The sequence below is a fragment of the Syzygium oleosum genome, unplaced genomic scaffold (genome assembly GCF_021117445.2).
Source record: "Syzygium oleosum isolate NSW1041296 unplaced genomic scaffold, Sole_v2.1 Sole_v2.07, whole genome shotgun sequence".
Taxonomy (NCBI): Eukaryota; Viridiplantae; Streptophyta; class Magnoliopsida; order Myrtales; family Myrtaceae; genus Syzygium; species Syzygium oleosum.
In genome coordinates this window covers 6,979,669-7,003,254 of record NW_026607491.1, presented here as the reverse complement: position 1 = coordinate 7,003,254, position 23,586 = coordinate 6,979,669, and the positions used below count along the sequence as shown (strand labels likewise).

General features: G+C 41.9%; 3 protein-coding genes across 3 annotated transcripts; all 3 read left to right on the top strand.

The window, feature by feature from the left end:
- Window positions 1-1,045: 1,045 nt before the first annotated feature.
- LOC115675888 (proline--tRNA ligase, cytoplasmic-like) lies at window positions 1,046-7,827 on the top strand. Its single transcript, XM_030598680.2, has 12 exons — window positions 1,046-1,199; window positions 1,448-1,603; window positions 2,007-2,099; window positions 2,938-3,054; window positions 3,987-4,174; window positions 4,640-4,706; window positions 5,300-5,422; window positions 5,518-5,670; window positions 5,930-6,214; window positions 6,342-6,560; window positions 7,015-7,108; window positions 7,406-7,827. Exons 2-12 carry the CDS (start codon window positions 1,472-1,474, stop codon window positions 7,468-7,470), a joined length of 1,536 nt encoding a protein of 511 aa, XP_030454540.1. The 5' UTR covers window positions 1,046-1,199; window positions 1,448-1,471; the 3' UTR covers window positions 7,471-7,827.
- Window positions 7,828-8,797: 970 nt separating this feature from the next.
- LOC115675860 (uncharacterized) lies at window positions 8,798-15,169 on the top strand. The gene is made up of 9 exons (XM_030598645.2): window positions 8,798-9,013; window positions 9,367-9,458; window positions 9,630-9,704; window positions 10,597-10,703; window positions 10,881-10,936; window positions 11,680-11,851; window positions 12,319-12,390; window positions 13,209-13,496; window positions 14,171-15,169. Exons 1-9 carry the CDS (start codon window positions 8,819-8,821, stop codon window positions 15,013-15,015), a joined length of 1,902 nt encoding a protein of 633 aa, XP_030454505.1. The 5' UTR covers window positions 8,798-8,818; the 3' UTR covers window positions 15,016-15,169.
- Window positions 15,170-17,708: 2,539 nt separating this feature from the next.
- Window positions 17,709-21,624, top strand: LOC115675878 (non-specific phospholipase C2-like). The gene is made up of 4 exons (XM_030598668.2): window positions 17,709-18,277; window positions 19,155-19,762; window positions 20,726-20,905; window positions 21,102-21,624. Exons 1-4 carry the CDS (start codon window positions 17,769-17,771, stop codon window positions 21,395-21,397), a joined length of 1,593 nt encoding a protein of 530 aa, XP_030454528.1. The 5' UTR covers window positions 17,709-17,768; the 3' UTR covers window positions 21,398-21,624.
- Window positions 21,625-23,586: the final 1,962 nt, after the last annotated feature.

Here is a 23,586-nt window from a genome sequence, read left to right as displayed (position 1 = left end):
TTATTTCAGTCAATAAAAATGAAGTAGTCCATTTTCGTGTAAAACCTAATGATTTACGTAGAAGGAATAGAAAGCGGTACCAACAAAAATCAAAGTCCAAGGGGACCAATCTATAATTTTTCAAAATTCGAAGGCTATTGCATAACGACGATAGAGTTCGAAAGGGATGGTCTGTAATTTTCAAATTTCGATGATTGGTGCGCAACGGTAACCAATGTCCAAGGAATTTGAGATGTTATCTCAAAAGAAACTTTGGAGCAAGCCCTCGGGCTGTTGGACTGCCCAACTAGTTAACTTTTCCCACTCTATTGCTGGTAGCATAAAATTAAGGCTCTGTTTATTTTGCGAAAAATAAATAATTTAAAAAAAATATTTTCTTAAAAATGATTGCTCGTAGTCGTATCACTTGAAATAGTTAGTCGATAAAAATGATTTCATTATCGACAATAATTTATATTCTATACATTTTTTTGAACGATGAAAATATTTTTCGTTCATTTATTTTTTTATAAGTGATGCAGGCGATCGTTTTTAGGAAAATATTTTCAAAAGTATCAATTTTCCACGAAAATGATTCATTGTATCTCTTACAAAACCGAATGAACGAAAGATATTTTCATTGTTCACGAAAATAATTAGACATAAATCGTTGTCGACTATGAAAATAATTTTCATGGACTAATTATTTCATGCGACACAAGTAATTATTTTTAGGGAAATGTTTTGCAAATCATTCATTTTTCCCGAAACGAACGGGGCCTTAGATTAAAAAAAAAAATTAAATTCCTGTCACGCAGACCAATGTAATGTAGCATATAATATAAAGTTCAAAAGACCGGAGGAAAATCATAATATGGTTAATAACGGCAAACATATTCTTTTGGTATTTTCCGTTAAATAAGAAATTAATTAATGCATGCGCACGGGGGTCAGCGTGCGCCCAACGTGCTTCGGACAGGGCGGTCCGGCGGATCTGGTTCCAGCCGAACGCGATTGGATACGACCAGTATCATCGAATAGCGCACTCTCTCTTTTGACTTTTTTCTCGGCTTAAATCCGCTCCATTTGCGGTAGGGTTTCCGCCTGTGCCGGCTTTGTCCCTCTTGCCTCCGCTGCTTTCCGCCGCCGCCGCCGCCGGAGCTCTCTCTCTCTCTCCGCCCTCCTCGCGCGACCTCACCGGCTTGTCCGCGAAGGCAGAGGTAAAGCCGGACGACGGCGAGCTTCGTTCCCGGTCTTGTCCGATTTCTTTTTATTTTTTGTGTTTTTTTTTTCTTTATCGAAATTCGCTGATGTTTCGAACGAGTTCATTCCTCTTCGGCGGCGGATTGTGATCGTGTTTGCCTGCGGTAGTTAGTGATTTTTTCGTTGCCATGAGTGGTTTCGGTGCGCGCACCGTGTTTTATTCGACGGGCTGATTTGGGATTTTTGCGGCGTTTGTCGACGACAGTCTGCCGAGAATCAGCGTGGGGGGATGGCTAGCAAAGAGGCGAAGAAACCCAATAAGCCCAATGCCGGCGCGGGGAAGAAGAAGGAGGTGAAGAAGGAGACGGGGTTGGGTCTCTCCAATAAGAAGGATGAGAACTTCGGGGAATGGTATTCCGAGGTACGTTTCTTGGTACTTGGTTAGCGAGGCTGCTCGTGTTAAGGGTCCTGTGTCGTAAAGAGGAGTGTCTGTTTTCGAGGGCTGCAGTTTGTCTTGGTCGCGTGCCCGGAAATTAAGCGAAAAAGATCGGTCCGATTTTGAGTCTATATAAGTCTGGCGGAATTTCGAAAGCTAATGTCCATTATTGTCGCGCATGCGCCTGGAAAAGTATTTTGTATGATTTGCATCATTGTTGAACGGGATATGGTTGAAGTGGGAAATATAATTGAACTTTGCCCTTATCCATCAAAGTAGTTTTTAGTTGGTTAAATCCAGTTGGCACTGAATCTTGTTTGCGTTGGAAGTTGCATCAAGAATTGAAATGTCTTCTCTGATTATATTTGATTTCTTTTGGTTGACATAGGTTGTTGTCAGCGGCGAAATGATAGAGTACTACGATATCTCCGGTTGTTACATTCTAAGGCCATGGGCGATGGCTACTTGGGATATTATGCAAGTGAGTTCGAATCCTTTTTCGGCTTCTGTCTCCGTGCTTCTTATGGCCTTCCCTCCTCTGCTAACTTTTCTTGAAACATAGAGTTCTTACTGCTACAGCCTTTAATCCTAGCAAGCTAGCTTCAATGGTATGACTGTGTCCGTTGGATGCTCTGCTTCAAGGTAGCTTGTCATTCATGCTAGATGGATCTAAGCTAGTAGTTGGGCTACTTATTCTAGGGGTATCCCAGCTCTGCCAATGCCTTCTTTCGCTATAACTAGACCGATGCAATGGTTTAGAATGATTCTGTAGCCAAACATCACTTGGTACAAAGATGCGTATCGAAATCATTTCTGTTGTTATTGTGAAAATCAGGTGGTTGGAGAACGGATTGTCTATTTTGATTCTATGACATGACTGAACTCGGATTCTCCAGTCCTTTGATTGTAAAATAGTTTGAACGGTCCAATTCAGATTCGATAAGTGTTGCTACGCTCTGTTCCTTCTTGCATGCACAAGATTTATCTCTTAGATCTATACTTGCCTCCAAACGGACCTCTAATTAGTGCGTGACGTACATTTGATTGGTAGATTAGAAGCAAAATTGTTTAAAGTAATTTGTTAAAGTCAAATGGGTTTGGCATTGGAGTATTTAATCCGCCACTTAGAGGCCAGTTGGGAGACAAGTATGGCTTCAAGCTATGTTCACAATCTGCAATTAATGTCCTTGCTAGCCAATCATTATATTCTCCGGCTTCTGTTTGTTGAATGTTTTTCTAGGGTCGACACCAATTTGTTGATTTTTCAAATTTCTCCCTGGCATACACATAATTGTTATGTTGGCAATGTTAATCTGCAGGTGTTCTTTGATGCTGAAATAAAGAAGATGAAAATTAAGAACTGTTATTTCCCTCTTTTCGTATCTCCTGGGGTTCTACAACGTGAAAAGGACCATATAGAGGGTTTTGCTCCAGAGGTGAGATAGCTTGTTTAATCTTGTTCCTTTTCCCTTTCTTTTCAGCATGATGAGAGGTATCCTCATGTTTGAAAAGTTGCTAACTATAAATGTAGTCGAGATGGTTATCAAGAGAAAAATTTCATGTTTGTGTACACTAGGTATTCGAACTATTTGGTGAATTGGTTTGTTCTCAATAAATTTGATGATCCCGTATGTTTGTCTTTTCACTTTTGTAATGCTTCAATTTGTTGGTAGCTGTTCTACAAGTTGTTGGAATGGGAAGTGTAATGGACATTGTTAAAAAATGTTCTTTGACACTGTTATTGGCGCTATTGCTCATTTGTTGATCTGAGAATATGTTTTTTGGCATCTCCAAGGTGTCCGACCTATAAGTACAAAGGCGGTTTATTTTCCCTTGGGGCAATGTACGGTTCTGAATAATCTTACCTGGAAATATGGACGATTCCATTAAATGCATAGTCGCTAGGCCTTTCCCGCCGCTTCCAACTAGCTAAGCATTGAATCGCGATTTGTGAAGCTATGCACGCCACTAAGAGTGACATTCCATAGAACTAGACAAAGGCAATTGCCAACTTCTAACTAATCAAACAACTTGCCAAATAGGCAGGTGAACTTGTATACAGAAATTTGTAATTTGATTAAGTTGATTGGTAAGAAATTTGTAATATTGAAGACCCTGAGTGAGGTATGTGGCTCATGTGAGTTCAATTTCAGTAGCCAGGTTCATGATATCAAATGCTTATCATAGACATGATTCTTGGGCATTCTTTTATTATGGAATTTATTTAAAAGGACCTATTAATGGGAATTTACCAATAGGTGACATTGTTTCAAATGTCTTAGTCAACACGTTTGTATGGATGACTGCTGCCTGGCTTGGATATTATCAATGTAATCATTGTGCTATCATTGGTTCTTGGGTCTTTCAGGTTGCTTGGGTGACAAAATCTGGGGAATCTGATTTGGAAGTGCCTATTGCAATCCGACCAACAAGTGAGACAGTGATGTATCCTTACTTTTCTAAGTGGATAAGGGGACACAGAGACTTGCCGTTGAGACTTAATCAATGGTGCAATGTTGTTAGATGGGAGTTTAGCAATCCTACACCCTTTATCAGGTATTCATATCCTTCAATCTTTCAGTATGCTTGTTCTCACAGGTTAATTCTGAACCATTCCCCCCCACCCCTCCCTCTCTCACATGCACACCCACATGCACACACACTGGTCACATACACACACACACACCAGAGATGATCCTCCAATTTACATTGATAGGATCTGACAAGAGATAAAAGTTGCGGCATTAAGTTTTTCATATGTTTGGTCATGGAGAAATCTTGAACATTGTTTGTTTTTAATTTATTATATAGCCAAGAGGCCAAGAGACAAGATTGGCTTTTATAAATTGGGTCAGCACTTAAAACGCCGCAAGTTTTTTAACACTTAGAAGCTTAGAAGCTTAATCTTGCCTGACTATATTTATGCCGAATAGTTTCCAGAAGAATGACATGTTTAAGAATTACGTGGTGCTTGGATCAGCATCTCTTGTTTACTCCTTTTTACCCCCCTATTTACTGCAGGAGTCGTGAGTTTCTTTGGCAGGAAGGACACACAGCTTTTGCTACAAAAGAAGAAGCAGATGCAGAGGTTCCTTTTTCTGCGTATTTTGTATTCAAGTTTAGATCATGTAGCTGAAAGCGAGTTTTTAAAGGATGTTGTGTAATATTTTTCCCAGTGGCTGGATTTTGTCAGAGTTCTACTTTGTTAATCCTCGCCCTTCTCCTACCTTGGCTGCAAGGCAGGATAACTTATAGGTCCTTCAACATTTCTTTTTATTTCTTTTGTCGTTTTTTATTTTTTAGGTCCTTGACACTCAATAGTTTTCAATTTCAAATCAAGTACTGTCCTTTCTCTAAGGCTGTGTAGTTTTTTATTCAACTTGGTAGACTTATTTATGATCTTTTAGTTAATCTCACTGCAACTAGTGTTTTTTCATGACTTTATTGTATCTAGTGCTGTGTATCATGTCACAGACAATAAGAGAGTCTAATCTCTGAAATAGAGCTTAGTCTCTCCATAGACACATAGAAGGCGCAAATACTAATTTGTCAAATAGAGTTAGAACACCTTTTCCATAAGAATGGTGTTCGACGGTTATCATCTGGCTTGTCAGTATGTTCTAAGTCTTGTCGAAATGCAGGAAGCAGATGTTGAAGTATCTGACAATGATTTTGTTTCAGGTTCTTGAGGTACTGGAACTCTACAGACGTATATATGAAGAGTATTTAGCTGTTCCTGTAATAAAGGGCAAGAAGAGTGAGTTGGAGAAGTTTGCTGGTGGTTTATATACAACTTCTGTAGAGGTAAATGCTTAAAACAGAAGTGCATAAACCATCTTTTGTGTATTCTAAAGCCATTCACAGTATGTCATCATAGTTGCCTATGTATTATGTGCCAGGCATTTGTTCCTAACACTGGGCGTGGAATTCAAGGGGCGACATCACACTGTCTGGGTCAGAATTTTGCAAAAATGTTTGAAATATTCTTTGAGAATGAAAAGAGGGAGAAAGCAATGGTCTGGCAGAACTCGTGGGCCTATACCACTAGAACGGTATATTTCCCTGTGAACTTGTTTCTAGTTTCTACAACTTGTTTTAGGATGTGTTCAAATAGGTCTGACATATGCCCTCTCAATATTGTTGTCAAGCATCTACATTAATTTTTTTTTTTGCTCTGAAGCATCAATATGATGTTGGGTAGACAACTTTTCATTACCTTTCATCATTTGGGATAAATAAAATTTAACCATTTGCATCATCATTGTGAGACTGGCTGTAAAAATTTGTTGCCGTTTTCCAAATTCTGTGCAGATTGGGGTAATGGTGATGGTTCATGGGGATGATAAGGGGTTGGTTCTCCCTCCCAAAGTGGCATCAGTGCAAGTTATCATTATACCTGTTCCATATAAAGATGCTGATACTCAAGGTATCTTTGATGCCTGCACAGCCACTGTCAATACCTTATGTGAAGCAGGTATTCGTGCGGAGACAGACCTCAGAGATAACTATTCGCCTGGTTGGAAGTACTCACATTGGGAAATGAAAGGCGTTCCTCTAAGGATTGAAATTGGACCAAAGGACTTGGCAAATAATCAGGTAAGAAGCAACTTGCGTCTTGACTATTCATTTGTTTGTGGCATAATCACCTGCTGATTTCATTTGTTCTTCACAACCTCTTTATTCTTATTGGAGATAAGAGTGACACCTTGGCCTTAACAAACAGGTCCGAGCTGTTCGGCGTGATAATTCTGCTAAAAAAGATATACCAAGGGCTGACTTAGTTGAGCAGGTGAAAGAAATGTTGGCCAATATTCAACAGAGCCTGTTTGATGCTGCAAAACAAAAACGTGATGCTTGCATTCAAGTTGTGAAAACATGGGATGATTTCGTGGAAGCACTAGGCCAAAAGAAGATGGTTTTGGCTCCTTGGTGTGATGAGGAAGTATGTTTCCAGCACATTGCTTTCCATTCGTGATTATCTTGTGCCGAGAGTTCTATTTTCAGTTGGTTGGCATTTACTTATGTATGTTATTTGATTCCCTCTGTCACCATCCTAAATTCTTAACTCCAAAGCCTGTGTGGAAGTTGTTTTATGAGAGGAGAAAAGAGTCTTATCTTTCATTTGCATTCATATTTTTTGCACTTTATATGGCTTTGTCGGGAGAGAAACTCGATAGCTTTAGAGAACCTCTAACGAAAGCTTAAGATGTAGTAGCTCTTGCTGTACTTTGGGTCAATTTGTTCATCTGTAGTGTGCTTTTGTTGCATTGCAGCAAAACTGTGAATTTGTTCTTTGGTATAAATATAGCGTGCAATCTTCTTGGGATACACTTCCTTTTAGTACGGCACTATCTTTTCTCTTTTTCTCCTGAAAGCTTTTGCATTCCTTACTTTAGGAGGTGGAGAAAGAAGTAAAAGCACGTACAAAGGGTGAGATGGGAGCATGTAAGACACTTTGTTCCCCATTTGAACAGCCAGAGCTCCCTGAAGGTACCATGATTCTTTTTCATAACTAGGACATATTGATCTTTTTTGCCACTTGACTTCATGATGTCTGTTTATGGGAGAAGCCAGTCTCTCAGCAACGGTGGAATCTGGACAAATGTCTTGTTTTTAGATTGTCTACGGCCATTTCATGAGTTCGAAAACCTGAAGTGGCATTGACATGCTGGGCTAAAACTCTTTTTCTTTGTCAGTGTTATAAGGCCTGGTTGGTGTTTTTGTGTTATTTAGGAAGTCTAGCTGCGGGTCGTGCTTCACGTCACTTCTTCATTGTGGTTCATGCAGGTACTAAATGCTTTGCTTCTGGAAAGCCTGCGAAAAGGTGGAGCTACTGGGGCAGGAGTTACTAGTTCGACTTGTGGTCCTTTGTCCACACGAAGATCGGATTGGCCCCAACTTGTAGCAAGCTCAGTCCTGTACTTTGCTAGGCCGCAAATTCAGACTAATTAATCTTATAGCAGTGCCTATTTATTTATCGACATTGACTCAAGCCTCCGAAATTTTCTGAGTCGTGGTTTGGCGTTCTTTTTTTCATACACAGGTGGTGTTTGGAGAATTCTTTGAAATATCTGAGTAATACCACCACCAAAAAATTTGATATTCAGTTATATACTCTACTGCGCTGAGTTAGAATTGAGGCGATTTGTGTGCTGCTAGGATTTTGTTTTTTATCTTTCATCTGTTGGTTAAGACAGGTGGTTTTCTTATGTTGTTCGAGCTCACGGCCGGACCATGGTTCATGGATCGAGTGCGATCTGGGCCGGTGGTTCTTGTGAAATCTACATGGGGTCGGCTGCGATTTATCCGTTTCATATGGACTCGGGACTAGGCAATTACACATCTGTGCATGGAGGCCGTCATGCACAGTAGGCCCGACAGTCGTGCGATGAATGGCCGATCCATATCGAAAGCTAGGAACGAACTATGATTTACCTGCAAGTTGCGGGTTTTGTGCTAAGCGCATTGTAGTTTGAGAACGGGAATGGAGCTAGACGATTTGGTTAAGCGGGTGGAATGTGGAGTTTCCTCCTCAACCTAAATGATCAATCAGATTCATACTCTTGACTTGAGTGTTGTGTGATGCCAAGGAAAAACAAAAAAACAAAGCCGAACGTCATTGCACCAACGAATGATTTTCTTTCAAAAAAGAATTTAAAGAAGAGTGAAATCATGCGTTGAAAAATCTATTTACACGTATTAATTTGTAAATTGACGACGTGTAATAACTCTTTCTTCTTTGCAACAGATTCTTTACTTACATGACTGACAAGAGCTATTGAGATTTTGTAAGGAGATGAAATTGTGAAATTTTAATGACGGTCTCATGTCACATCTCATGTCACAACATTTCAAAGTGATTTATCTCACATCATATGAAAAGAGTTATTGGCGCTCCTGATATTTTTTATTCGCTTTTAAGAATTAAAATTTATGTATTGTTTTTAATTAAGATATAGAGATAATTTCCAAATGTTACGAAGAAATTAATTTGTTGCTTTCGTTAGCTCCAATCTAACTACTCGGTAATTTATTTTAGCAATAATATCTAACGAGTGTAAGAGTCAGGCAGAAAAAAAAAGAGAAAGAAGAAGAAAAAAAAATCACGCAGCGATAAAAAAAAGAAAATAAATGTGAAACGAAAAATATGAAACTTGTTTCTTTGGAGTTCCCTCGCCGTCGCCCACAGAGGTGAGCTCAATGGAAGCGGAAGCGCAGAGAGACATCGAGCAGGAGCCGCCGACGCCGCCGCCGCCGCCGCAGCCGACGTCGCCGTCGCCGTCGTCGTCGGTGACCTACAAATTGGTCCCGTGGTTGAGCTGGGACGAGTGGGACTCCGTCCGAGCCTCTCTCTTCTCTCCTGCGCCGGACTCCGTCGCCTCCGCTCTCCGAAGGGTAAGCGGCTCGAACACTGTTCTCTTCAGACCAACCCTATTGTCGTCGTTGCCCTTTCTCATTCTCAGTATCTGTGAAACTAGTTCGGAGTAGGTTCTCGTGTGTCCGTGATGGCACGCCTAAGCTAAAGGTGGAAAATTTGTTCGATCATGCTTTTTGGGTGGATTGCTTGTTGCTAGTGACGAGGGGGGCAATATATGGCGTTCGTACGAGTAGTTTGATGGTTGGTTTGATTGCCGTTTAATGGGGTCTCTCGCGTTTCGGGCTATTGATCACAGACATTGTGCTTTTCTTCTTTCTAGCTTTTTTTTTTTTTTTTTTGGGTGTCCCCTTAGAAGAGCTTCGGTTTGCAGATAACAGCGTGGAGAAGCAGAGGATGTCTTCCTGTGGAAGTCGAAGTCACGGCTTCCATCGTCGAAATTCAGCAGAAGGATCCTTTCTTCAGGTACTTCATTTGCATTCCGCCTTGTCCGTGTTGGGTGGTGTGTTTAGTTTCCTATTAGTTATTCACCAGTTGACTTCGCATGACATTTTTGCCTTTTGAGATTTGGTTCATTTTCCATGGGATTATGCCCCTGCAATTCAACGATGCCTTTTTTTTATTTATCTATTGCAGAAAAGACCTGCCCCCCAATGGGTTCTCAGATTCTGATGAAATCCTGGCTATGCTCTATTGCATGGCGATTATGAGGTGAGCACGAGACCCATCTGATTAGCTTGTGATTCTCAGTTCAGTCCTTTACATTATCTTCAGCAGAGCTCAAAAAGTTTGAGGTGGAAATAGTGAATTTGTCTCTTTAAAGCAGGCATCATGTAGTTTCCATATCATCTTATCTTGCGATACTGGCTGCATCTAACAACTTCTATGCATGACAGCCATCTGTATGCAAGTAGCGGTGGGCTGTGGGCTTCAAGTGTGGTTCTGGGATAGGCTTGTATTACTTTTTCATATGACTTTTGAAAACTTTTAGACGATAGGTTGTGAAAGTTAGAGATTGAACGCGGAGGGCTGTCTTTCTGGAAATTCACGTGTAGGCTTAATTCTGTTCACAGTAATAAAGTACACAGTTTGTTTGAATATTTCTTACTTCAAAGTCTCAGCATCCTTGGCTGGGGATTTACTTGAAGTATTACCTGCCAGCCAAGCATTTCAACGATTAAACATTCGTCTTGGTTGGTGTAGAAGTTTTTGGTCAAGTTGTTTGAACTCATGTGCACCAGTTAGCGAGTGACATTCACTTGAGATCTTAAATGGTCTTTGTCCCAGCTATTGTGATCTGAGAATCATTCTTCCATTGGATGTAAAATGATTTCGTACAGGCTGCTAGTTCTAAGTTTCTAATGTTGGAATATGAAAACCATCACTAGTTAACATCAGATGTGTCCCCATGTGCAGCTAGCTTTTGGCTTCTTGCTTAGCTTAATGCAGTGAATTCCATTTTGTATATTATCCTCAAGTTACCTTTTTAAACTCCTATAGGACTTGCGGATGTGTGCTACCTCTGTCCTTTAATCTTTTACATTGCTTTTTAATTGCTATAAACTGTAACTTTTTTTTTTAACAACCAATTTGTAATCTCAAGGCTTGTGAACGGTGTTATCGAAAAGACACGGAAGAAAACAGAGGTGTCAATTGCAGAGGCTGCTAGTGCAATCGGTATTCCGCGCATGCTGATTGATATTCGTCACGGTAAGGAATTTATTGCTGATGTTCTAGAAATTGCCTATCTTTCTGGTCCCAAACCATAGGGAGAACCAAGCTTGTAATTCTGGCCGCCCCTTCACTAATGACATTCTAATCTTTGAGATCTTCTGGTCTAGGATTTTAATATACAGTGTTTGCTTCTTTTATGTGCTATCGTTGCAGAGGGTTCTCATCGTGAACTGCCTGCACTTCCCTTAGTTCGTGATGCCTCACTTCAGGTCTGCATTCTTGAGCTTTTCTAATGTCTGTAGACTGTCGTAGCAATAAGTGAGAAACTTCCATCTTTTCTGGATTTTGCTTGTTTTTGCCGCTTGAATATAACGTTAAGTGTGTTGCTCTCAGTACTATTATTTTTTTTTTTGAATGAATGTAAATTCCACTGCATGAGATCATAACCTCTGTAGGCAAAGCGCTATCAAGATGTAGTATAAGTCTCTCTCCTTCCATAGTTGTTCCAACCCAACTTTGTTTATTATATGAGATGAAGATTAAGGTTAACAATGTATATTCATAGAATCATGATTGATAACCCATCAAGAGTTGGCCATATATTTTTATCATTTGGGAATATGTTAAGCTTGTAAATGAGTGAGGAGAGCCTTGTCTTTTCTCATGACAATCGCCTAAAAGTTTCATCTCTGGCCTTTTGAGCATAAAGTTATGCATGTTCTCGATTTCCTTTGATGAATAAAAAAAATTGGGGAGTAATGAAGTTTGGCCTCAAGAAGTTGATGTTATTGATTTTAAATGGGCAAAGGTTTGGCTTTCTTGCAAACTGATTGAACACAAAAATAGTATTAGCAGTTTGGCATGGGCTTTCATTTCTACAGAAGATCTCATTACTTTATAGCGTAGCTCTCCTTGCTTTGTGATCATTTTGTTTTCCTCCTGAGCTTGTGTGATTCTATCTTTAGCTACAACAATGATGGTCTGGACTAATAAGTTATTTCTTTTCACACAGGCCCTTAGTTGGTTAACGTCTTACTACTGGGAACCTCAGAAGAAAGCGATGCCATGTAAAAGATATGGGAGTCTTCGAGCCAGAAAAGAAGTCAAGTCTAAACTTCGTGAATTGTCTATTTACTTAAGAAATAAGCACAGTCCACCATCAACGTCACTGGTTAAGGAAAAAAGTGCGTTTGATTTGACATCCTTTTTTTCCACTTTTTTTGCGGGGCTATGTAGCAGAATGTCTCAATGGCTTCCATAGAAATAGCTCTTTTGCACAACACCACAAACCCCCACCCCACACCCACCCCCCCCCTTCTTCCACCCTTAATTCAAAGGTTCAAACCCTTAGTCTTCTCTCTTTCCAAATAAGAAAGATGTCTTTGATGCAAGAGTCTCTTGGCATCTCGATGGCTTTATGATATTTATTTTTAAATAAAAGCTTTATAATGTTGATCGAATTGCCAGAGGAGGGAGCAAGGGACCTAAACTTTAATGGTAGCATGTAAAAAATCACACAATGAGACATTGGCTTAGTATCCCATGTGTTCATAAGAGACCTTGGCTTAAACTTTTCATATATTTTCACTAGACATGACGGTTTGATTTTTTGTTATTTTTTTATTTGCCTGATCTTCCTTTCTTTTCATAGGCATAAAACATTGTGGGCGTAGTAAGGTTTTGTCGCTCATGGCTGGAAGGCTACATACATCTAAATCTGGAGGTAAGAATTTTTTCAGGTATACTTTTCCCCAATCCCATTGATGTTTGGTCTTTACTAATTTTATTGATACTTATAGATGTGTTGAGAATATATAGATTCCTGATTTTTTTTTCCGCTGGGGAAAAATTCACTGAGAATCTGTATATGAAAAAATCCACTCTGCAACTCTATCTGTTGGTCAAACAGCTATAAAAGGATGAAATGTGTAACTTGCTGTATTTTTTAACCATCATTCCCTTCTTCGCATTGAGTAACAATCTGTAGCCCCCAGGTCAAGAATTGGGTCCTGATACATTGAAGAGTGTTCTGAGACTTATTAATCATTAATTCGTCTGGGCCGATCAAGGAGGTCAAGTAGTTATCTGTTTAGCTAATGTTGGTTCTACAGCTCCTATAAGTACTTGTTGCTGTTACTCTGCTATCTAGACATACAACTTGCAAGGTTTAAATGTAGTGGGTGGCAGCGAGTCACAGCAAATTTTCTATCGTGTAAAATTGTTCAAAACCAACTTCATATTTTCAAAGCTCGCAGACATGTTACTCATTTGTAAGTCGAGCGTGAAAATTTTCCCCAACATGTCGGTAAATAGTCATTATGAGATGCCTTGGTGTTTCAGCAGTTGTGTGCACAGTGAAAGCTCCATGTTAATTCTGATTGTATTTAGCTATATTATTTTCATTCTTCATGTTGTAAGGCACGTATGATTTGATTAGAAATCTTAATGTTTTGTCGAAGAGGAAACAGTAGAAAGTATCAACCGCAGCAGCATAGAAATCTGCATGTTTATTCTTAGATGATGATGCACTTTATTTTCCAGGTTCCAAAAAGACGATGAGCAAGATCTTGAAAAATTTGGTGCAGTTATATGCATCCTTCTCCACAGAAGTAATCCCTGTATTGTTGGAGTTTCTTCTTAAGGTTGTCAACTCTTCTGACATGTTTGAGCTTCCGCAAGAAATCCATTATCCACATGGTAATCGGACTTTGCTGGATGACTGGATGCTTCTGATGACAAAATTAACAACCAGGGAACCAAAAATGCTTCTGGACCTTCTCAAGGCAGTCCTTGATATGATTGAAACAGAAGCAAGCAACAGTGAAACTGGTAAGTGTTGAACATTTAACATACCTTGCTGTCTTTGGGAAAAAGTATTAATTTTTGCATTTTCTTCGATAGATATATATGGTTTAGGATTAGGAGTTGAATTTCTGTTCTTACCCTTCTTCCATGGTCCATGCCAACCAAGAACTAAAAGGTCATGATTTGATACCTACCTTCGGCTTCCCCTACTTACCCTTTAAACTGCAGGGTTGGGGACTTCGGTCTTGCTTCTTGATAGTTCTTCTAGATCCTTCCCTGGTTGACACAATTATGTCGGTTGTTTATTTTGGGTACCAAGAATCTTTTCTTTGCCTACGAGTCGACGATTTTCATCTTTTATCTGCTGATACAGCTGTAGTTTTCCTCCCAGTTTTGGTTGCACATCTTGAAGATTGCTAGACTACATATTTCTTTTTCTGGGTGAAACCTCAACTGCTTGCTGATCTAGTTTTTTGCTCAAGTTGGAACATCATAATAACCTACTTGGTACAACTGCAAAATATTGAATTCAGGATTACTTGGGTATGAACTCTCACTGTGGGCTGCATCTGTACAATTCTTCTGCTCTAGGAAGAATTATATAATGTCCAAAATTGCAACTCATGGTCTTCACTACATCAGAAAGACATATGCCAACTTTAATTGTTTGTTTCTCCTTTAATTTTTCCCTCTTTCAGGAACGGAAGATTTGATGCCGTCCCGACATAGAGTAAAGACCTATCAAATTGCACCCCTCTCCTCTTTGTTTGCATGGCTTGTTGCCATATTGAAGGAACTGAAGTCTTTCCAAGACATTGATTCTTCTTCTGAAACTGAAGTTCTTGTCGCACGGAGAGGTACATCCAGGGAATTGCTGATGGGTATCCTGCATAAAAGTCTTCGGGTTGGAGCTCTGGGGAACAAACAGCTCATGGACTCTGCCATTCAGATCTCAGAGGTCATCGGGAACAATTCTTTGGTGAACAAACTTAACAAACTCTGTTTGTTTTCAGTCACAACTTTGGATATCATCAATGGAAGCTCTTGTAAGATGAGTTCTGCGACATTTGCTGAGCAAGAAGACTGCCTCCGACTAGCTGCTCAAAAGCTAGAGTTGGTCAGACTTGGTCGAGCGAAGAGCAAAGCTTCGAGCCCGACAAACGCTGATGGACACAATAAATGCAGATGGGCTGTTGCCAAATCGTGGAACCCATGTCCAATAGGCACGTTGCCGCTCGACTTTGGGTTCTCTGGTCGTCTTCCTGTCCTTGATTGTGAAACGGGCGAAGCACCGGAAGCCGTAGATAGAAACTCAACAAGGGAACTGAATCTCTGTGCTCGGAAGAGAGAAGCGAGCTGCGATGCCGATTCTTTGTGCGACTCGAGGAATAAGAAAATGAGGGAGGCGGTGGCGGATTGCGAATCGGAAGATGCGGTTGCGCCCGGAGGTGTCGGTGGCTGTTTGGTGATGGGCGGGGTGTGGAAGAAGGTTGGATTAGAAGAGCTAGAAGCCATCAAGTCATCTATCAGGATTTTAGTTTGATCTGTATCCCTTTGTTGATGATGTAGCCTTAATTTACGGAAGCTCGAAAACAGGAAATGCTTTTTACAGTTTATATTGTTTCGTTTTTTGAATCCTGGGTTTGTTTGGCCGAAGCACAAGGTGAAATGAAGTGCGAGATCAATTTTTCAGTCTACATCTTAAAGAGAACAACTGATAGAAATCGGAGGGGCGTCAAGTTTCTGCATTTTCTTTGATAGCTCCTGAGTGCACTTCGACCACGAGGGAGTACAACCGATAGAAATCATAGATCCTGTGTATGGAATGCATGCGAGTGTTAAATCTTTCGATCGGTTAAATAAAATCTTGAACATCAAGTCCTTTTGATGAAAATTACCTAAAATTATTTATTTGTTACTCAGGAAGTACTTATATTTTTAAGTTGCAGTTTGCCATATAAGTTTAGCTTTAATTGCACATTTTCTATGAAAGTGGACTTTCATTCTCTGACCCGAAAAAAAGAGAAAATTTTATTATTCGAGTATACAATCTTCCAAAACCCCAAAAAAAAACCCAAAGTTCAATTGAGTATTAAAACCTACAAAAAGTGCAATCAAATCCTAAATGTGCATTTGAGTTCTTCCGTTAATTCCGTTTAATTTGGCTAACTAGAAAATGTTGACGTGATTTTTTTTTTATTTTCTCTCTGCTATGTGGCGATGACGAGCCTAAAACATGAAACATAATGCTAAAAAGACTTCGTTTTGGTCTAAATCTAATTTTTAATACAAATTCTATTCAAATTAAATCTTAAAATAAGCCAAATTTAAAATAAATAAATAAAAGGGAGAGGTGAGAAACCAAGCGGTGAGGGCTATCACCGCCCCATCATCATCGGGAAGGGTCGACGAGGGCAGGGAATGGCTAGCAAGGGTCGTTGAGCCTTGGCCAATGACCGGCAACCTTTGCTAACAACAGGCAAGGTAGAGCATTTTATGTAGGGGTACAATAAAATGCACTTTGGTACAATTTCTCGTACTCAATTTGATAAACCTCTTTATTAATTTTTATTGTCTCTCTCTATATTACCAACAAATATCTTCACGGTTGACCGATTAATTCAAAAATGATTTCGGCAACTTTTCTAATCAGGGCACACCTAAAGCTGACTCTAGCCTTTTGCATTTGTATCGAAACAAATCACCATTCTCAACTTAAGACCGTATTGGCTATACCGTAATGCGCATCTTCATGCACAATCGGCCTTCCCTTAGAGCAACCGCGATGGCAATTTCGCTTGGCAAGCACGCTGGTCATGGGATTCCATCCCTAATTTAAAATAAAATCCATGAGCATATCCAATTCAGATAATTTTTCCTTAAAAGTAAGCGCTCCAAATCATATCGGTTCTCCCAAACTCCAACGATCTCTACTCCAGCATCGTTCCATTTCACAAGGCTTAGGATGACCCAAAGTTTGTCCGGAAGAAACTATGCTGTCAGCAACCCTTTTTCTCCATCCTTTCGACCAAACCGTTTCTGCTCAACTACAGCAACAAACGATGACAAGAAAGACATTAGATTTGTCCATCCTTAACCTGTGATTTGGCACATTAGATTTGTCATTTCTAGGGGACTTTTACCGATACTCAGATGGTACAAGGGCGTTTATTCCTGTCTAGACATCGTATGGTGAATTTCCTCCTATTTGATTGGCCCGCTGTACCATTCTCGCCGTACTTCTTTCCATAAGTAAATCGAGCATATTGATTCTCTCGTATTTAAATTCCAATCATATCCATGATCCAAAAGAGCAAGTCTCGCAATGCACCAGCCGACATTTGACGGCCGGGTTCATGTGGTGGTTCGAAATTTTTCGAGTCCCTGCTCTCTTAGTTACCATAGTGACCGATCTCATGTAGTAAAAAGAAATCGAAAAATTTCCAAATAAGGGCATATGGTGGATCTTGTTTTAAATAAGGGCATAAAGTGTCATTATTTTCTAAACAAAGGGCATGACCTTGCCAACTAATCAAGGATATTTTCATCATTTTATTTTATTTTTCCTTTTTTCCCCTTTTTTCTTTTCTTCTTTCTAGTTTCTTTTTTTTTTCTCCATTTTGAGGGCCCGGCCGGCCGCCGGCGAGGGTCGCCTCGCCCAGGCAAGGCCGTCGACCCATAGCCTCGTATAGGTGAGGCCGCCCTTGACAACCACATGCGAGGCCCGACCTCACCTGGGCGAGAGTCAACCTTGCCCGATCTGGCGAGGGTCGCCTCGCCCAGGCAAGGCTGTCGACCCATAGCCTCGTATAAGTGAGGCCGCCCTTGACAACCACATGCGAGGCCCGACCTCACCTGGGCGAGAGTCACCCTTGCCCGATCTGGCGAGGGCTGGGTGAGCGTCACCTCTCCCGCGGCCAGTGAGAGCGGCCCTCGCCCAGTGGCTGGCGAGGGCCCGGCCAGCGATGAAGTAAAAAAGAAATGGTAAAAAAGAAAATGGGAAAGAAGAAAAGAAAAAATTGAAAAAAAAATAAAATGACAAAAATGCCATTGATTAGTTCATATGGTTAGCCCTTTGAGAAAAAAAAATGGCTCAGATCCTTCTTTGAATTTTTCAACAAAAATCAAAACTTATACATTAAAATTAATTTGACAGGATGTCACAATTAGTACATTCCCATCAAGGGAAAAAAAAAATCTGGACATATAAGCTGACAAAAAGTATACCAAAACTGTCTCCTTTGTGCCCCCACCCATTTTCTCAGCTCACGGACTCGTCTTGTTCTTGTTTCAAGAATGTCTAACCGGAAGCAAAGCAACCCGCCTTCTCCGGCCACCGCCTCCTTCCTCCTCTCTCTCCTCGCCGCCGCCGCTTTCTCCTCCGCCCATGCGGCGACGGCGACATCCCAGAGCCCCATCACAACGGTGGTCGTCCTGGTGATGGAGAACCGTTCCTTCGACCACATGCTGGGGTGGATGAAGCGCCTCAACCCGGCCATCGACGGCGTCGACGGCTCCGAGTCCAACCCGCTCTCCACCTCCGACCCCAACTCCACCCGCTTCCACGTCGACGACCGCTCCCACTACGTGGACCCGGACCCGGGCCACTCGTTCCAGGCGATCCGGGAGCAGATATTCGGGTCCAACGACACGTCGGCGGACCCGCCGCCGATGAACGGGTTCGCCCAGCAGGCCTACTCCATGGACCCGTCCACGAACATGTCCAGGAACGTGATGAGCGGGTTCGACCCGGACATGGTCGCCGTCTACAAGGCCCTCGTCTCCGAGTTCGCCGTCTTCGACAGGTTCCCTCCCTCAATCCCTCTCTCTTTCCGATATCAAAACGATAATGCAGAGCGTAAGGTAATTGTCGCATATACGTTTGTTTAAAACAATAATTCTTTCTTCTCATTTCCTCGTCGAGATTAAAAACATTATTAAAAATTTTGTATGTCAATATTCAACATATTGATATACCAATGATTAGTTCAACAAATTGAGTGCAATGTCGTCACGCATCTCGAGACACCTGTGCCTTTCGCTTCTTGTTGGCGCCAGCGAACCCCACCTTGGAAAAATCTTAGCTCGCATCCGGTGCACGGGAGCCCGCATCACATGCACCGGATTAAGAGGCGGGCCTCACGTGGAACCCACCTAAAATAACGACGGCGGGTGATGTTCGGATTCGAAGTCGCCCTGTTTCTTATTTGTTTTCGTATTTGTTTTCAGATTGAAATGGTATTTTGTATTTTGACGAAAACTTGGAGAGAGAGAGAGAGAGAGAGAGAGAATATTCTTGGTTTGATGCGGGACCATAGTAGTGTTGAAGTTGCACTTACCATAAGATTAGAGCTAGAATGAGAAGGTCACTAATAAAATCTGACAAGAATTCGAGTTGAGCAGAGAATCTTCGTAGGTTTAATGGTAGACAGTGGCGACAGTGAAAAGGAATAATTGCTTTTAATTGCCCTTTTAATTGCCACTGTCAAATTCGTGTGGAGTGTTTTGCTGGAGCCTCATTGTTAAATTCGAGAAAACCATCGAATTTTCATTCCATTCGTATTTCGCGAATTAAAGCGGACCTAAAGAATAGAAAGATTATACTGATATATTGCCTAAATATTTTATTTTCGGCGGGAAAAAATTCACCATTTGGCTGATTAATATTATACATGCTACTAGGTGGTTTGCATCGGTGCCGTCGTCAACCCAACCGAACCGTCTCTACGTGCACTCTGGCACGTCGGCAGGCGCCACCAGCAACATCCCCGCCCTCCTCGTCGAGGGCTACCCGCAGCGCACCATCTTCGAGAACCTTGCCGACGCGGGCCTCTCCTTCAGGATTTACTACCAGAACATCCCCGCCGTTCTCTTCTACCGCAACCTCCGGAAGCTCAAGTACCTCTTGAAGTTCCGACCGTACGGCATCTCATTCGCGGCAGACGCGAGGCGGGGGAAGCTACCGAACTATGCTGTCATCGAGCAGCGCTACATGGACACCAAGGAGGAGCCTGCCTCCGACGACCACCCGTCGCACGACGTGTACCAGGGGCAGATGCTCGTGAAGGAGGTGTATGAGACGCTCAGGGCGAGCCCGCAGTGGAACCAGACCTTGCTACTGATCACGTACGATGAGCACGGCGGGTTCTTCGATCATGTCCCCACGCCGGTCCACGGGGTCCCCAGCCCGGACGACATCGTGGGGCCCGAGCCGTTCAACTTCCAGTTCAACCGGCTGGGTGTGAGGGTCCCCACCATTGCGGTTTCGCCTTGGATCGAAAAGGGCACTGGTACATACTCCTATCACTCTCCCATTAACTTAGAAGCATTAATTGAATTTGAATCAGCCTATTACAATGCGCGTAGATAGTAATTTCCGAGTAATTAGTTCTGTAAGCGTCCAATCATAGTAGATCACGGTGGAAAATATCTCAACATCTTGCATTAATGTCATCAAATAGGTTGGGCTCAAACTCAATTTACACTTGTGAATCGAGCTACGAATATATGATATGTCTGGTGGAGTTCAATGTGAATCCAGTTCCTAATATGTGCCGTGGAGGTGCTAGGCCACGCGTTTTCTCTTGATCAATAGCTTCAGTTTGTCATATGCAGTCTCCAGATAAAGATCCAAAGTCTACTTTTTCGTTTTTTCCTCTATTTTCTTTCGCCTTTTTCTGTCATCGGATTTAGCCTTTAAACCAGGAGGACAGATCTGGGAAAGAGACTGACCTCATTAATGGGTCACTACAATACACAATCACAAAAGAATGGTGCGCAAGTCACGCAAGCTTTTTCCTTTTGGTTTTGCTTTGGAAAAGACATAGTGAGCTGGTGGAATTTTGGACTCTGGCTGATGAACTCTCCCTTCTCTTTTCCAGCTTTTTCTTTCTCTGTCCATTTGCTCAACTTGCAATAGTAATGCTCATTATTGAAGTTTTGTCACTTTGTCTCTATTGACAAAATCACTTGAATGTGAACAGAACTTGGGTTTACTTTCACGAAAGAGATTTTCCTTCCTGAAGTTGAACTTGATAAAAAAGTGGGTGGTCCTTTAACTGCCTTTGAAATCACTAGTGTCATTCATTTAGGCCATTTGGATGCTTGTATCATCTATACCACACAGTTTGATAATGATAAACGAACTTGTCGATGAATATTACTGGAGCATCTAGTAAGCGACCGAATAAGGAAAGTTTGCAGTTTTATTTGTACACTGTTGTTCATGCTCTTATGACAAGAAAAAATTGCAGTTGTCCATGGGCCCAACGGGTCACCCTCTCCGACGTCCGAGTACGAGCACTCCTCAATCCCTGCAACAGTCAAGAAGCTTTTCAACCTCAGCGCGCCTTTCCTCACTAAGCGAGATGCATGGGCCGGCACATTCGAGGGCATCGTGCAAACACGCACTCAACCGAGAACTGACTGTCCAGGTTTGGTGACAAATGCACTGATTATTCCCACACAGGCAGAACAAAGATCAAGTCATGTATATGTTAAATGCACAATAGTGATCATTTCTCGATGCATAAGCACAGAATTTCGGAAACAACGTCATAATTAGTATTTGATGAATGGCCTAGTGCCTCCAAGTAAACACGTGTAATTTGTATTTTGACATGTCGACAGAGCAACTCCCGACTCCGGTTAAGATCAGGGAAGGCGAGGCTAAGGAAGATGCCAAGCTAAGCGAATTCCAGCAGGAGCTCTTGCAGCTCGCAGTGGTGCTGAAAGGTGATCACATTTTCACAAGTTATCCCGAGAGAGTCGGGAAGGAGATGACTGTCAAAGAAGGGAAGGAGTACATGGAGGATGCAGTCAAGAGCTTCTTTGAGGCGGGTCTTTATGCCAAGAAAATGGGTGTCGATGGAGAGCAGATTGTGAAGATGAGGCCTTCACTCACTACAAGACCATCAAAACCCTGAAACATACACCCCCGCCCCCCCCAACCTACAGATGCTATACTAAAGCAGACCAGAAATGTTTGAGCATTGTGAGTAAAAACAAAAAAAGTGAATAAAATCTAAAGTTCACCTGTAACAAAAAAGTAAGCAGCAGAGGAAGGTGATTATTGTTTGCAAGTTTTCTCGCTTCATCACAATTACACATCGCACATATTTTACAGGCTATTTGTCATTCTCTTTTGTTCTTAGGCTTTGCACAGGAATTTACAAATGTTCATCAGTTGATCCCTGTCCGACCAAACAATACCACTTTTTGTCGGACAAGAACATTCGGTCGACACAACCCTCCGAGCCTCTCAAAACGTTTGCCGCAACCGGCGCTGCAACTGTTTCATAAAGAAAAAGGAAAATAACCAGTATAACTGTACCAGCATTTTCAATAAATCTACTGTGTGGCTTGAGCTTCTTGTTTAGCTGCCCGAGACGCCAATTCTTTTCTGTCACGTTAGATCACCATAGGATCTTTTCTTAAAACCACTGGTACCTTGTGAAGACAGACAAATTGCAGGTCCGACAATCTTATTAGAAATTTAGCACTGGTATATGGAAGCAGAAGAAACTCTAAATGGTTTTCGATTAGGAAGATGATTCCAGACAAATGCTCACGATCATGCCGAGAAGTCGTATAGTCGGGTGTCTGCTGAGTGTGTTGCTCAGTTGAGGAGCAATTATAAAACTCGAGAAGCACAGTATAAGCAACGATCTAATACTAGATAAGCTCTTGTCAGGTGGAATTCAATTGAAACTTACCACACTTTCAGGAACGCCTGGTGGAGGCAAAGAAAGATTTCTCGGAGGTGGACCGCTAAGATAGGATCTCTTGTCGAAGCGCCATTCTCCAGTCTTGCCATATGTCAGCTCACCCTAAATATAAGCAACTTGGAAGTTAATATTGGATCAAAGAGTAATGAATTATGAACCTCTTTCCAACTTCTAGTTCCCATGGTGGCCATACATTTTTATGGGGAAAATTGTCTAAAAAGTACTAAACCTTTTAAGTTTGCCAATTCAGTCATAAACATTTTCACTTATTGCCAATTCACTCCTAAACATTTTTACTTCTTGTCAATTGAGTCCATCTAATCAATTTTGGCAGACCGGCGCTGGCGTGGCTGCCGGCCGAACGTGGCAATTTTTTAATTTTTTTTTTCGAATTTTTTTAATTTTTTTCTACCCTTCTTCGCTCTGGCCGGTCCGGCAAGGTCAACCTCGTCGGCCTCTGGCAAAGCTCGCCCCTGCCAGCTACTGGCGAGGGCGAGCCTCTCCCACCGCTGCCAGGCCAACCACGCCTAGCCAAGGCGAGGCCGACCTCGTCGTCGTTGGGCGAGGTGAAACCCAACGACGGTAAGGTCAGTCTCGCCCAACCAAGGTAAGGCCGACCTGCGACGGCGCTGGCAGGCCTCGCCTTGGCTAGGTGAGGCCGACCTCGCCATCACTGGGTTTCACTTCGCCCAGCAACGGAGAGGTTGGGCAACATCGTCGCAGGTCGGCCTCGCCGTCGCTGGGTTTCACCTTGCCCAACGACGGCAAGGTCGGCCTCGCCTTGGCAGCAACGAGCGAGGCTCGCCCTCGCCAGTGGCTGGCGGGGGCGGACTTCGCTAGAGGCCAGCGAGGTCGACCGCGCAGGCCTGCGCCTCTGGCCGGTTGCCAGACTGACTAGAGGGAAGAAGGCAAAAAAAATAAATTAAAAAAAAATATTTAAAAATGCTACGTTAGTGTCGGCGCCAGCCGGCTAAAATTGGCCAGATGGACTCAAATGGTAAGAAGTGAAAAGGTTTAGAACTGAATCGGCAAACTTAAAAGGTTTATGATTGAATTGGCAAAAGTGCTATAGATTTAAGACTTTTTGGACAATTTTCTCAATTTTTATCATTTGGGAACGTGTTGAGCTTATAAATTAGTGACGAGAGCCTTGTCTTTTCTCGTGACAATCGCCTGAAAGTTTCCATCTCTGACCTTTTGAGCGTAAAGCTATGCATGTTCTCGATTTCCTTTTGATGAAAAAAAGAACTTGGGAAGTAATGAAGTTCGGCATCATGAAGATGATGTTATTGATTTTAAATGAGCAAAGGTTTGGCTTTCTAGCAAACTAATTGGACACAAACATAGCATTAGCAGATTTGGCAATGGCTTTCATTTCTACAGAAGAT